The following is a 16,857-nucleotide window of genomic DNA, read 5'->3' on the forward strand; positions in this document are numbered from 1 at the left end:
ACTAGCTAGCTATTTCACATCCGTTACAGCAGCATCATGCTGTGGGGATGTTTTTCATTGGCAGGGACTGTGAAACTGGTCAGAATTGAAGGAATGATGGATAGTGCTAAATACAGGGAAATTCTTGAGGGAAACCTGTTTCAGTGTTCCAGAGATTTGAGACTGGGACAGAGGTTCACCTTCCAGCAGGAAAGTGACCCAAAGCATACTGCTAAAGCAACACTCTTGTGGTTTAAGGGGAAACATTTAAATGTCTTGGAATGGCCTAGTCAAAGCCCAGACCTCAATCCAATTGAGAATCTGTGGTATGATTTAAATATTGCTGTACACCAGCGGAACCCATCCAACTTGAAGGAGCTGGAGCAGTTTTGCCTTGAAGAGTGGGCAACAATCCCAGTGGCTAGATGTGCCAAGCTTATGGAGACATACCCCAAGAGACTTGCAACTGTAATTGCTGCAAAATGTGGCTCTACAAAAGTATTGACTTTGGGGGGGGGTGAATAGTTTTGCACCCTCAAGTTCTGTTTTTATTGTAATTTCTTGTTTGTTTCACAATAAAAATGATTTTGCATCTTCAAAGTGGTAGACATGTTGTGTAAATCAAATGATACAAACCCCCCAAAAATCAATTTTAATTCCAGATTGTAAGGCAACAAAATAGGGAAAATGCCAATGGGGTTGAATACTTTTGCAAGCCACTGTACTTGGTTTTCAAATAGAGGAATCTAGAAATCTTTTTGTTTTCACGTTCTGCTGGTAAAAGCTACATAATGAAATTGGTAGGCTACATCCACAACTTTAGAGGGACAGTTTTCCAATGACGTCATCAATTCTATTCTGACTTTTCATTTCACAAATGTTTGTTTCTTCGTATTGGAACCTTGTCTATGCCTTACTTTTTAAAACGACATATTTTCAATACTTCTAGATATGAGGTGTTTCTGCACAGAGAATACAATCGTTCACACTAGATATTTATTTATACACAGTATGTACAAATGAACAACAACAACTACATCAATTAAGGAGTCTTTACTGAACTCTCAACCTCTAACATAATCTCATTATACCATTTTACATTTGAACAGACATTGTATTCAGTTTTAGCCCAGGTGCAATGACAAAGGGTAGAATATACATCATATACATCAGTTTAACTTGGATAAAATGAAAATATATCGGTATGTGCAATGAGGGCACTAGATAGCATCCAGTAATACTGCTTACACCAACGGTAGACCTATGTACATGCCTGCAATATCTGTTTGCAGAAGAGTATGCATTGTTAGAGAGAAATGGGGAGATACTATGAAAGTACTATCATAATAATACTGTGTTCTTCTGCATTCATTGACAAAAATATATATAATCAGTTAACAGTCATTACACATGTCGTTTTGAAATATTCAATCCAACACAACCCTGTTGGTATTTTAACATCACAATGGGGGAAAAAAAAGTTCAAAAACCACAAGATGTCAGCATGTAGCGAAACAGTTAATTATCACTACAACAATGCAGGGTTAGGTAAGCACTTAGGTTGTAGGATAGGAGGGGCTCAGCCAGCACTGACCGTCATGGACAGATCATTTGTCCATGTCCATCACTTTGAGGACAGGAACACAGTCCTCTGTCCAAGAGTTTGTTCTCATGAATGTCCCGTTTAGCCTACAAAGGCTTCTACACAGAATGCGGGACAGCTGGGTGTACCATAAGGGATTTGCACATCAGATTCAGTGGAGGCTGGTGAGGGGAGAACGGCTCATAATAACGGCTGGAATGGAGTAAATGGAATGGTATCAAAAACATGGTTTTCATTGTGTTTGATACAATTCTATTCTATCCATTACAGTCTATTTCAGCCATTATTATGAGCCGTCCTCGCCTCAGCAGCCTCAACTGATTCAGGTGATCTTAGTCTGACTTGATTGCTATCTTGATAATGGCTGGTTAGTTCGGCAGGTTTGAGCTGCACTGAAGTGGAGTGGATGAGCTGTGTGGCATGCATGCTTTGTCAAGCAGAGCTCTCAGTTAACGACACTGACTACTGGTTGATCTTTATTCGGGTGTTGCAGGACGAGGAACTGCGTAGAACACACACACACACATACACACACACACACACACACACACACACAAACAGAGTTGGGCACACAATGACTGGAGGTGCCACTGACTGGAGGTGCCACTGATGAGAGCTGGTCCAGATCGGTCACAGTTCTGAAGAATGGCTCCATCCTAATGTGCTTGTTGGAAGTCCTTCTTCCTGTGGGGTTGGTTTCCCAAGACGTGGTCAATCTCTGTGGCAATGCCTGCTGTCATCTTTGGAATGACCTAGAATACACGAAGAAGAGAAACAATACCATTGATTCAGTCAGTTGTTATGTTGGTAGTAGTAGTTAGTTAGTAACTACACCACAATAGGCATCCATAATTGTAAATAAACAGTGTAGGCATAGACTAGAGAAGGGGAGCTGTATGAGTGCTGAGAAATCGTTGTCAGTGTCCCAAATTGATGCCTAAACCTTGCACCTTTAGCCTCGCCAGCCTGATCTGTGGACAATCTATCATGGTCCAAACACACCAAGACAGTTGTGAAGACTATCATTAAATGTTATCAAATCAATTCTCTGTCATTTAATTACGTGATTAAACTAATCATGTAACTTTAATTAACTAGGAAGCCGGAGCACCACGGGAAAATGTTTAAAGAGTGTTTATTTCACGATTATAACTCTTCAGATATTTTCCCTCACTTATTAATGTATTATGACCTCATCAGGCATATTCTGAATGTAGCAAACCCTTGGATATCTGCACGAACCCTAACATAGATCATGAATCAGCGATATACAAATTGGCTTAATTATTTATATACTAAGTAACTTACTCACAGAATTACATAAACACACACACACACATAGGTCATACATTGGTTACTGACATGATAGAAATGTCCCTAGTGGGCTGATATGACAGCTTGGTAGACAAAGGAAAGGGGGTGGGGACAGTTCGAGAGCGGGAAACAGTTGATAACTACACTTATGAAATGCTAATACTTTTAACATGAACAGCCCCTCATTCGAAAATAAACATATGTATGCCTTTGTTGTCCCTCTCTGATCACCAGTCTGTCTGCTGGATAGTCAGATGACAGAAAGCCTCTGGTTTGTCCACCAGAGATCAAAGTCTGTAGGTGTTATTTTAATTTTTTATTTTACCTTTATTTAACTAGGCAAGTCAGTTAAGAACAAATTCTTATTTTCAATGACGGCCTAGGAACAGTAGGTTAACTGCCTGTTCAGGGGCAGAACGACAGATTTGTACCTTGTCAGCTCAGGGGTTTGAACTTGCAACCTTCCGGTTACTAGACCAACGCTCTAACCACTAGGCTACCCTGCCTAGTGGTTGGATACTTCAGAGTACCATTCAGAAATGTTCTTAAATCGGATGCATTTACCAGACTAAAGTATTTAAACAGCTGCAGCCTGAATAATTGGTTTTAAGTTTGTAGATTTCTTCACCATTTCAGCATGGGAATGACCTCCACGTTCTCTCGTCTTGTGCTTTGGTAGAGTTGTAGTTTGAACCACACACCAGCTTCACCTAGCATGTTTTGGTCTATAGAGTGATAGCCATTCCAACGGGGGGACATCGGTCCCGGCCTTATCGACAATAGCAAGATCAGGGAGGCTCACGAGGCTACTGCATCTAAGATGATTTGATAGGTACAGTATAAGACATATGGTGTAACTTCCACCTAGCTTATCAGTGAGCAAGTGGAGCTACTACCATATTGCGTACAGCTGTCAAATCCTCTCAGATCTCCACACATAGTACATAGGGCACAGGCACAGGAGGCTGCTGAGGGGAGGACGGCTCATAATAATGTTTGCAATGGAAAAAAAATGGAATGGCATCAAACACCTGGAAACCACTAAGTTAAGGATCTTCAGACTAAACAGCTCCCTCTGAAACTGGATCCTGGACTTCCTGATGGCCGACCCCAGGTGGTAAGGGTAGGCAACAACACGTCTGCCACGCTGATCCTAAAAACTGGGGCCCCTCAGGGGTGTGTACTTAGTCCACACCTGTACTCCCTGTTCACCCACGACTGTGTGGCCAAACATGACTCCAACAACATCATTAAGTTTGCTGACAACACAACAATCACCGACAACGATGAGACAGCATGTAGGGAGGAGGTCAGAGAACTGGAAGTGTGGTGCCAGGACAACAACCTCTCCCTCAATGTGAGTAAGACAAAGCAGCTGATCGTGGACTACAGGAAAAGGCAGGCCGAACAGACCCCCATTAACATCAACGGGGGCTGTAGTGGAGCGGGTCGAGAGTTTCAAGTTCCTTGATGTCCACATCACCAACAATCTATCATGGTCCAAACACACCAAGACAGTTGTGAAGAGGGCATGACAAAACCTTTCCCCCCTCAGGAGACTGAAAAGATTTGGCACGGGTCCCCAGATCCTCAAAAGGTTCTACAGCTGCACCATCGAGAGCATCCTGACCAGTTCCATCACAGCCTGGTATGGCAACTACTCGGCATCTGACCGTAAGGCGCTACAGAGGGTTGTGCGTACGGCCCAGTACATCACTGGGGCCAAGCTTCCTGCCATCCATGACTTATATAATAGTGGTGTCAGAGGAAAGCCCATAAAATTGTCAGAAACTCCAGTCACCCAAGTCATAGACTGTTTTCTCTGCTACCGCACGGCAAGCGGTACTGGAGCGCTTTACACTATTTACATTGACCACCCCCCCCCGCCCCTCCTCCATTTGTTTTGTACACTGCTGCTACTCTCTGTTTATTATCTATGCATAGTCACTTCACCCCAACCTACATGTACAAATGACCTCTAACCTGTACCCCCGCACACTGACTCGGTACCGGTACCCCCTATATATAGCCTCGTTATTGTTATGTTATTGTGTTACTTTTTAGTATTTTTTTACTTTAGTTTATTTGGTAAATATTTTCTTAACTCTTCTTGAACTTTACTGTTGGTTAAGGCCTTGAAAGTAAGAATTTCACGGTAAGGTCTACACTTGTTGTATTCGGCGCATGAGACAAATAAAGTTTGATTTGATTTGTTTGATGTTTTTGTTATCATTCCACCTATTCCGCTCCAGCCATTAACATGAGCCCATTCTCCCCAATTAAGCTGCCACCAACCTCCTGTGGGCATAGAGTCTCAGGGTCGATTTTGCATTGCGCCTAAAACAGCTTAAAATGTATTCTTCAAGGTAGTCCTTCTTCCTTTAATGAAAAAAATAAACTATATGAGAGAAGCTCCTTACCTCCATGGCCCTCAGATTCTCTGCAAGCTGGATGGGGTTGGATGTTCCCAGCAGCACTGAGCTCACTCCTTCATTTCTCAGACACCAGGCTGCAGACAGAGAGAAGGGGAGGTAACAGGGTTGAGTTCATCAGGGCATGCAACGGAAAACATTTTGCAATGGAAAAAGAAAATGTACGTTTGTTATTGGACAAGTCCCTTATGGAGGTAGTCCCTCCATTACTCGTAAAGGGTCGTCTTCCACATCCAGCATGGTTATTTGTCTATTTTTTGGGGTACCTTTGTTTTACCAGGTTAGTCTCATTGAGATGAACAATCTCTTAAAATACCTGGTCAAAATAGCAGCACACAAAGTTGCAGACACATTTATAACATAACATATAACATAAAATATATAATAAATATATAAATAAAACACAAAGCACTACACATTGAACAGCAGGATGGTTTGGGAAAGTGTGGTGCAACTAGGGTTCAAAACATTGACAGCCCCACCATTTCATTTGGCATCATAGTGTGTAACCCTTCTTTAAAATAAATGATAGGGACGAGCGCCTGTAATTTCAGCACCCTTTGAAGCTCGTTCCATGCGTGTGATTGGGCTCCCGAGTGGCGCAGTGGTCTAAGGCACTGCATCTCAGTGCTAGAGGTATTGCTACAGACCCTGGTTTGATTCCAGGCTGTATCACAACTGGCCATGATTGGGAGTCACATTGGGCGGTGCACAATTGGTCCAGCATTGTTTGGCTGGGGTAGGCCATCATTGTAAATAAGAATTTGATCCTAACTCACTTGCTCAGTTAAATAGAATAAAAACATCAAGTAAGGGGCAGAGAACTGGAAAGCTTTTTTCTCTTCGGGCCTTAAGGCACAATCAAGTGAACGCAGGCGATAGTTTTCATTTGTCTGCTGGACAATGTAGTTACACAAGTTAAATGGGAGCCGTCTCAATATGGCCTTCTGAATAAAACCTACCAATGGTTTAATCTCCGAAGAGCTAAGGAAGACCAGCCCACTCTCATGTCAAAGTTACAGTGATGTGTGAGGGCTTTGGTACACAGGTTCCAGCATATGTAATGATGCCACAGGGGCATACAATATATCAACAAAATCAATTACAGGCTCGAAAGTAGTGGAAACAAGACACTTTCTCGCTTGGAAAAAAAAACAGGACTTGTTACTAAAATAAAAACGCTATTTGAGCCTAAGCTTTGTGAAAACCATCCACTTTGTCTTTTCAGCATTTGTGTTACTGATATCTTACCGATAGCTAATTGTGGCAGAGTGCAGCCCAGCTTTTCAGAGATGGTAGTGAGCTCCTTCAGCTTGGCCTGTTGTTTCCTCCCTTCTTCGCTCACTATCTTATCCTTTAACCAGGCGTACGGCTGGAAGAGAGGAAGAAGACCCGTTTTAGACACCACCTGAGGAACAAGCTGACATTCATAAATCCCCTCAGATGTTGTTGGGACAAGCAGATACGAGCAGTACCTTCATGGAGGCCCTGGAGCATTCTGGGATGCCATTCTCATACTTCCCAGTGATGATTCCACAGGCTAGAGGTGACCAGGAGACCACACCCACACCTGCAATGGCACATGGGAGTTAGGTCACATGACAGGCAGGGTAATCATCAGATTATCATGGTACTGAAGGACAAAAGTATCAAGAGTTTACCTTTTGCAGTTTGGAATATTGACTCAGCTCGACATCAGACCACTTTTGACAAACTTTGAATTTTGGGGTGAACTACTACAGCACAGTCTGTTACCAGTCTGATCCTGGTTGTGCATTTCAAGGGCGTTTATAGGACACTTGGGAATGCAGTCCCAAAGTGTGACAAATCTAAAAAGTTTGTGAGATGGTGTTACAATTACACCTGCCTATCTTATGGTAGAGCTCAGGTAGCTGTGTCTCCACCTTGTCCCTCTGGAAGAAGTGGTACTCAGCCTGCTCACACACCGGAGGGATCAGGTTAAACTGCCGCGCAACCGAGTACGCTTCCTGAAAATAAATTGAGAGGAGAAGGGAAGAGGGGCAGAACCAAGGTGAGAACAATGCTGACTCTGTTCACCTTTTCATGTTAATGTCAGACCAAACTTCCATAACTTCAAAAGTATTGATATTCCCAGACAGCACCTGAACTTTTCAGACTTCATTCTCCTTTTCAACCACTATAATGTCTGTTTACTCTCTAATGTCAGACTTCAAAAGCATTTATATCCCAAGCATGTTACAGTGAATTATGTGGACAGATCGTGCAGGTCTACAGACTTCTGAAGAGAATATGAAGTTGACGTATTGGGAAGTTGAGAGAGAATTGGCCTACTTACCATAATCTCCATGGCAGACCATCGTGATGTCCCCCAGTACATGGACATGCCATTGTTGATCAAATGGGTCATCGCCCTCACAATCTCTGCAGAGACAAAAACATTAAAAACCTGCTAGCTACGGGAGGGTTATGGGAGGGTTACGGGAGGGATACAGGAGGGATATGGGAGGGACAGAGGGGGTGTAGGTGTAGGTTGCTGTTTCCCACATTCTGGAAGAAGGGAGTCAAGAGAGTTTAGCAAAAATAAGGGGAAATAATGTTCTAAAGAAACGTTCAACAACCTTATATGATTGGTCCATTCATCTGTACATGGAAGGTTGTGTTTTGAGTGGAACGTCCCTTCTCACAGATGAAACCTGATAGGATGAAGATACTCTAACTTGTAGGAGTAGTTCTGAGACATTAGAGGGCGCCTCAGCTCCTTCTTCTACAACCTCAGAAAGATCACTTCTCGTTAGCTAGAATCCTTCATTGGTGAAACTGAAACTGACATGTCAGTTTGGGATATTAGAACAACAAAGAAGTTACCGCAAACAACAAACCCATTTATATTTAATTATTATTATATATATTTTTATTTAACTTGGAAAGTCAGTTAAGAACAAATTCTTATTTAAAATGACAGCCCACCCCCCCAGGCCAAACCCTAACTGGGACGACACTGGACCAATTGTGCGCCGCCCTATGGGACTCCCAATCACGGCCGGTTGTGATACAACCTGGAATCAAACCAGGGTCTGTAGTGATGCCTCTAGGACTGAGATGCTGCGCCACTTTAGTAATCTTTTCTTCTTTTTCACAGACATTTTGAATGAAGGGACCATTTCAATTCCATCTGCATGTCTGTATTGCCGCCGAGCTCCAATACCACAGCTGAGTGCATCAATTAATCCATTCAGTTCAGTCTCATTGAATAATAATCGCCAAACAACCCCTCAAAAGGCTAGAGTCAGAAGCCATTTGAAAGCAAGCCTGCTGCTAAAGGGGCGAGTTAAAAAAAACTATACAAACAAAAGGGAAACCGGTGAAAGGATTCCACGAAACCCAGAATATATCCTCCATCCTTCTATGGCCAGTGCAGGGGAAGATTTCATATGAGATAATGATTGCTGAGGTAATATTAATCCAAACGCCAAATGCCGCAGTGCCAGACTGAAAAGACCCAGTCAGCTGAGAGAGAGAGACAGAGAGAGAGAGAGAGAGAGAGACAGAGAGAGACAGAGAGAGACAGAGAGAGACAGAGAGAGAGAGAGAGAGAGAGAGAGACAGAGAGAGACAGAGAGAGAGCGAGAGAGAGAGACAGAGAGAGAGAGAGACAGAGAGAGCGAGAGAGAGAGAGACAGAGACAGAGAGAGAGAGAGAGAGAGAGAGAGAGAGACAGACAGAGAGAGAGACAGAGAGAGAGAGACAGAGACAGAGAGACAGAGAGACAGAGAGAGAGAGAGAGAGATGACAGATGATGGAGCAGAAGTCTCTCGTAGTGGACCTTTGTCGGTTCTGTTTGGCCTCAGGGTATAGAGTGGTACTGCAGGGTCATGGTGGTGTGGAGATACACCAGAAAGCTGATATTTATTAATGGGAGTAAGTAATGCAAGGATACAAGGTGTCTAACCAAGAGAGACCGGAATCTCTGGAACATGTGATTCAATACCATGTACTTAATATGTCCCACAAGGGGCAATTATGCTTGGCAAGCAGTGCAATTTGGTAGCTATACAATAACGTACATCTCTCTCTTTCTTTCTCTTTTAATCCACCCTCTGCCCTTCTCTACCTCTCTTATTTTATCTGTCTTTCTTTCTTTCTCTAACCAAAACAAGAATACATTGGCATGACGATAACACAGTACAACCCAACAGGCCTATATTGAAGAAAAGGAAATCACACAGAGAGTTTAGATGATAAAATGATACCCTTACAGACCTGTAGTCTAATCAACAAATTCAATTGCAACAGGATGCTGAAGGATAAAATGTAAAACAGGGAGATTAATGAAGTTGAAAGCGAGATGAACCTAGATCAGAGTGGGATAAAAAAAAAAAAGAGTGATTCCCTTTCATGAGCAGCTCATTCTGCGAGCTTACATACAGCAGAGAGAGCCAGAGTGTGTGGGTGAAACAGGTGGGAGGTGGAGAGGAGAACATGTCAGGCGTGAACAACAATACATTTGTTCTGAGAGGGAAAGAGAGAGAGGCGGAGGGAAACAGAGAAAGATAAAAAGACTGAAAGAGATGGAGAGATTGCTGGGGGCGTGTGTTGGTCATCAAATTCTATGAATTCTTAACCAATGGTTCACCTGAGCTTCCAAGGTAATGGTAGATTACCAATGCCTATACCCATAGCAACAGAGTAGCCTGATGTACACTCACAAAACAACACTTCATATGCCCTCTTTCACAACAGTGCCCTTTTCAGTGGCCTGCCCTAAGGCTCAAAAGTTCCAGCAAGTCATTACTTTCCAACCCCAGGCCTGGCTGGGGGGTATATCTCATGTTAACGGATTGCTTGCTGTGTACACTGTGGGCAGAGGGCAGACAAATATTGGTATTTAGCAAAAGCAGAAGGATGAGTGGGTTTGAGGTGTGTGTATTTAATTTGTTTGTTTGTCTCTGTGTGTGAATCTATGTGTGTTTGAGCATGTGTGTGTGTTTGCGTGTGTGTGTTTGCCTGTGCCTGTATGTGTGAGTTTGTTTGCTTGTTTGCTGTCTAACACCCCACTGATAAACACTGTGCTGTGTTTATGTCACGTTGTATAATGATTGGAAACAGGCGCAAGAATACGAAAATATTTTTTTTATGACACTACCCAAAATAGCGTAGGCCATGAACATGACGGGGCCGAAGCTCCAAAACAAACACACACATATATATTTATATATAACCCAAACAAAGAGCAAGATGTAAACCTCTAATAAATACATGGGACGAGACCCGTAACAACAATACACGGGACCCGTTACAACAATACACAGGACGAGACCCGTTACAACAATACACGGGACGAGACCCGTAACAACAATACACGGGACGAGACCCGTAACAACAATACACGGGACGAGACCCGTAATAACAATACACGGGACGAGACCCGTAACAACAATACAATACACGGGACGAGACCCGTTACAACAATACACAGGACGAGACCCGTTACAACAATACACGGGACGAGACCCGTAACAACAATACACGGGACGAGACCCGTTACAACAATACACGGGACGAGACCCGTAACAACAATACACGGGACGAGACCCGTAACAACAATACACGGGACGAGACCCGTAATAACAATACACGGGACGAGACCCGTAATAACAATACACGGGACGAGACCCGTAACAATAATACACGGGGACGAGACCCGTAACAACAATACACGGACGACCCGTAACAACAATACACGGACGAGACCCGTAATAACAATACACGGACGAGACCCGTAACAACAATACACGGGACGAGACCCATAATAACAATACATGGGACGAGACCCGTTACAACAATACACGGGACGAGACCCGTAATAACAATACACGGGACGAGACCCGTAATAACAATACACGGGACGAGACCCGTAACAACAATACACGGACGACCCGTTACAACAATACACGGACGACCCGTAACAACAATACACGGACGAGACCCGTAACAACAATACACGGGACGAGACCCGTAATAACAATACACGGACGAGACCCGTAATAACAATACACGGGACGAGACCCGTAATAACAATACACGGGACGAGACCCGTAACAACAATACACGGGACGAGACCCGTAACAACAATACACGGGACGAGACCCGTAACAACAATACACGGGACGAGACCCGTTACAACAATACACGGGACGAGACCCGTAACAACAATACACCGGACGAGACCCGTTACAACAATACACGGGACGAGACCCGTAATAACAATAAACGGGACCCGTTACAACAATACACGGGACGAGACCCGTAACAACAATACACGGGACGAGACCCGTAACAACAATACACGGGACGAGACCCGTAATAACAATACACGGGACGAGACCCGTAACAACAATACACGGGACGAGACCCGTAACAACAATACACGGGACGAGACCCGTAAATAACAATACACGGACGACCCGAATAACAATACACGGACGACCCGTTACAACAATACACGGGGCGAGACCCGTAACAACAATACACCGGACGAGACCCGTTACAACAATACACGGACGAGACCCGTAATAACAATAAACGGACCCGTTACAACAATACACGGACGACCCGTAACAACAATACACGGGACGAGACCCGTAACAACAATATACGGGACGAGACCCGTTACAACAATACACGGGACGAGACCCGTAACAACAATATACGGGACGAGACCCGTAACAACAATACACGGGACGAGACCCGTAACAACAATACACGGGACGAGACCCGTAACAACAATACACGGGACGAGACCCATAATAACAATACATGGGACGAGACCCGTTACAACAATACACGGGACGAGACCCGTAATAACAATACACGGGACGAGACCCGTAATAACAATACACGGACGAGACCCGTAACAACAATACACGGACGAGACCCGTTACAACAATACACGGACGAGACCCGTAACAACAATACACGGGACGAGACCCGTAACAACAATACACGGACGAGACCCGTAATAACAATACACGGACGACCCGTAACAACAATACACGGGACGAGACCCGAATAACAATACACGGGACGAGACCCGTAACAACAATACACGGGACGACCCGAATAACAATACACGGACGAGACCCGTTACAACAATACACGGGACGAGACCCGTAACAACAATACACCGGACGAGACCCGTTACAACAATACACGGGACGAGACCCGTAATAACAATAAACGGGACCCGTTACAACAATACACGGGACGAGACCCGTAACAACAATACACGGGACGAGACCCGTAACAACAATATACGGGACGAGACCCGTTACAACAATACACGGGACGAGACCCGTAACAACAATATACGGGACGAGACCCGTAACAACAATACACGGACGACCAGAATAACAATACACGGACGAGACCCGTTACAACAATACACGGACGAGACCAACGACAATACACGGGACGAGACCCGTAACAACAATACACGGGGCGAGACCCATTACAACAATACGGACGAGACCCGTAATAACAATACACGGGACGAGACCCGTAATAACAATACAATACACGGGACGAGACCCGTAACAACAATACACGGGACGAGACCCGTTACAACAATACACGGGACGAGACCCGTAACAACAATACACGGGACGAGACCCATTACAACAATACACGGGACGAGACCCGTAATAACAATACACGGGACGAGACCCGTAATAACAATACAATACACGGGACGAGACCCGTAACAACAATACACGGGACGAGACCCGTTACAACAATACACGGGACGAGACCCGTAACAACAATACACGGGACGAGACCCGTAATAACAATACACGAGATGAGACCCGTAATGACAATACACGGGACGAGACCCGTTACAACAATACACGGGACGAGACCCGTAATAACAATACACGGGACGAGACCCGTAACAACAATACACGGGACGAGACCCGTAACAACAATACAATACACGGGACGAGACCCGTAACAACAATACACGGGACGAGACCCGTAACAACAATACAATACACGGGACGAGACCCGTAACAACAATACACGGGACAAGACCCGTAACAACAATACACGGGACGAGACCCGTTACAACAATACACGGGACGAGACCCGTAACAACAATACACGGGACGAGACCCGTTACAACAATACACGGGACGAGACCCGTTACAACAATACACGGGACGAGACCCGTAATAACAATACATGGGACGAGACCCGTAACAACAATACACGGGACGAGACCCGTTACAACAATACACGGGACGAGATCCGTAATAACAATACACGGGACGAGACCCGTACCAACAATACAATACACGGGACGAGACCCGTAACAACAATACACCGGACGAGACCCGTTACAACAATACACGGGACGAGACCCGTAACAACAATACACGGGATGAGACCCGTAATAACAATACACGGGACGAGACCTGTTACAACAATACACGGGATGAGACCCGTTACAACAATACACGGGACGAGACCCGTTACAACAATACACGGGACGAGACCTGTTACAACAATACACGGGATGAGACCCGTTACAACAATACACGGGACGAGACCCGTTACAACAATACACGGGACGAGACCTGTTACAACAATACACGGGATGAGACCCGTTACAACAATACACGGGACGAGACCCGTTACAACAATACATGGGACGAGACCCGTAACAACAATACACGGGACGAGACCGGTAACAAGTACACACTAACACGGTAACACACAAGGCGATAGAACAGAGCACAGGTACTCACAAGACCAATGGACATGGAACAATAATCAACAAGGACCAAGGAGAACAGAGGGCACATATCTACACATACTAATCAGGGGGAATGGGAACCAGGTGTGCGTAATGAGAGAAGACAGTCCGGGGTCGGTGGTAATGATCCAGTTCAGTGACGCCTAGAAGGGAATGAGCAGCAGTACCGGGGGAATCTGTGACAGTTTAAGCCTTATCCTTCCACGCAGGTGTTTGTGAACAGAGCGAGACGCCTGTCCTTGAGATTCCTACTGCAGTAAGCCATCACAATAAAGCTGGGTTGAGACAGGGACTGAGGCATCTATCCTGCCTGGCAACTTCTGTGGCTTATAGGAGGACAAACCAAGGACAGACACCTCACTCCAGGCACTTGTGGACACATTTGTCTCTCTTTCTTTCTCTTGGAACCCACCCTCTACCCTTCTTTCTATCTCTTTCTATCTATCTCAACCTCTCATCTCTCTCTCTGAATGACTCCACCCTTCTTTCTATCTCAACCTCTCTCCCCCTCATCTCTCTCTCTGAATGACTCCACCCTCTACCCTTCTATCTAACTCAACCTCTCTCCCCCTCATCTCTCTCTCTGAATGACTAAGCCAGGGCAGACAGATACAGGAATATAGATACAGAGGCTCCATACACAGTGTTGTGAATTTATTGGATATGTTTAGAGGACTGAAAATATGGTTTTATTTGTGCTGCTGAGGGAGGGAGGGATGGAGGGATGGAGGGTGGGTGGGTGGGTGGAAAAAGAGGGATAGATGGATGGATAAAAACCCTGTTTATGCTTCTTTTGATGAGTCAACCTGTCCGCCTGTAAACCTGTCTGCCTGTCAACCTGTTAACCTGTCTGCTTGTCAACCTGTTAACCTGTCTGCCTGTCAACCTGTTAACCTGTCTGCCTGTCAACCTGTTAGCCAATCTGCCTGTCATCCTATCTGCCTGTCAGCCTGTCTGACAGTCAGCCTGTCTGCCTGTCAACGTGTTAACCTATCTGCCTGTCTGACAGTCAGCCTGTCAACCTGTCAAATTGTCAACCTGTCAGCCTGTCTGACTGTCTCTTCATCTTTATCTGTTTGTGTTTCCATTTGTGGCCCTGTTAATATTGTGTTAATACTGTCTTAAATTCATAGGTGCACGAGAAGAGAATTCTCTTCGATTATAATCACAGCCGTATATATTCCCCCCCAAGCAGACACATCGATGGCTCTGAACAAACTTTATTTGACTCTTTGCAAACTGGAAACCATACATCCTGAGGCTGCATTCATTGTAGCTGGGGATTTTAACAAGGCTAATCTGAAAACAAGACTCCCTAAATTGTATCAGCATATCGATTGCGCAACCAGGGCTGGAAAAACCTTGGATCATTGTTACTCTAACTTCCGCGACGCATATAAGGCCCTGCCCCGCCCTCCTTTCGGAAAAGCTGACCACGACTCCATTTTGTTGATCCCTGCCTACAGACAGACACTAAAACAAGTAGCTCCCACGCTGAGGTCTGTCCAACGCTGGTCCGACCAAGCTGATTCCACACTCCAAGACTGCTTCCATCACGTGGACTGGGATATGTTTCGTATTGCGTCAGATAACAACATTGACGAATACGCTGATTCGGTGTGCGAGTTCATTAGAACGTGCGTTGAACGTGCGTTGAAGATGTCGTTCCCATAGCAACGATTAAAACATTCCCTAACCAGAAACCGTGGATTGATGGCAGCATTCGCGTGAAACTGAAAGCACGAACAACTGCTTTTAATCAGGGCATGCTGACTGGTAACATGACCGAATACAAACAGTGCAGCTATTCCCTCCGCAAGGCTATCAAACAAGCTAAGCGTCAGTATAGAGACAAAGTAGAATCTCAATTCAACGGCTCAGACACAAGAGGTATGTGGCAGGGTCTACAGTCAATCACGGACTACAAGAAGAAAACCAGCCCAGTCACGGACCAGGATGTCTTGCTCCCAGGCAGACTAAATAACTTTTTTGCCCGCTTTGAGGACAATACAGTGCCACTGACACGGCCTGCAACGAAAACATGCGGACTCTCCTTCACTGCAGCCGAGGTGAGTAAAACATTTAAACGTGTTAACCCTCGCAAGGCTGCAGGCCCAGACGGCATCCCCAGCCGCGCCCTCAGAGCATGCGCAGACCAGCTGGCCGGTGTGTTTACGGACATATTCAATCAATCCCTATACCAGTCTGCTGTTCCCACATGCTTCAAGAGGGCCACCATTGTTCCTGTTCCCAAGAAAGGTAAGGTAACTGAGCTAAACGACTACCGCCCGTAGCACTCACTTCCGTCATCATGAAGTGCTTTGAGAGACTAGTCAAGGACCATATCACCTCCACCCTACCTGACACCCTAGACCCACTCCAATTTGCTTACCGCCCAAATAGGTCCACAGACGATGCAATCTCAACCACACTGCACACTGCCCTAACCCACCTGGACAAGAGGAATACCTATGTGAGAATGCTGTTCATCGACTACAGCTCGGCATTCAACACCATAGTACCCTCCAAGCTCGTCATCAAGCTCGAGACCCTGGGTCTCGACCCCGCCCTGTGCAACTGGGTACTGGACTTCCTGACGGGCCGCCCCCAGGTGGTGAGGGTAGGCAACAACATCTCCACCCCGCTGATCCTCAACACTGGGGCCCCACAAGGGTGCGTACCGAGCCCTCTCCTGTACTCCCTGTTCACCCACGACTGCGTGGCCACGCACGCCT

The 16,857-nt window shown here is 45.3% G+C and overlaps 1 protein-coding gene across 1 annotated transcript in view; it reads right to left on the reverse strand.

The window, feature by feature from the left end:
* Positions 1 to 961: 961 nt before the first annotated feature.
* Positions 962 to 16,857, reverse strand: part of kcnab1b (potassium voltage-gated channel subfamily A regulatory beta subunit 1b) — a 78,597-nt gene continuing 62,701 nt past the window's right edge. Inside the window, exons 9-14 of the mRNA XM_029643216.2 lie at positions 7,646 to 7,731; positions 7,196 to 7,316; positions 6,804 to 6,898; positions 6,580 to 6,700; positions 5,317 to 5,405; positions 962 to 2,334 (exon numbers count right to left, since the gene is read on the reverse strand). Of these exons, the coding sequence (XP_029499076.1) occupies positions 2,239 to 2,334; positions 5,317 to 5,405; positions 6,580 to 6,700; positions 6,804 to 6,898; positions 7,196 to 7,316; positions 7,646 to 7,731 (608 nt within the window). The 3' untranslated portion in view covers positions 962 to 2,238. The remainder of the gene's footprint in view (positions 2,335 to 5,316; positions 5,406 to 6,579; positions 6,701 to 6,803; positions 6,899 to 7,195; positions 7,317 to 7,645; positions 7,732 to 16,857) is intronic.

This window comes from Oncorhynchus nerka, linkage group LG9b (assembly GCF_034236695.1).
Source record: "Oncorhynchus nerka isolate Pitt River linkage group LG9b, Oner_Uvic_2.0, whole genome shotgun sequence".
NCBI lineage: Eukaryota > Metazoa > Chordata > Actinopteri > Salmoniformes > Salmonidae > Oncorhynchus > Oncorhynchus nerka.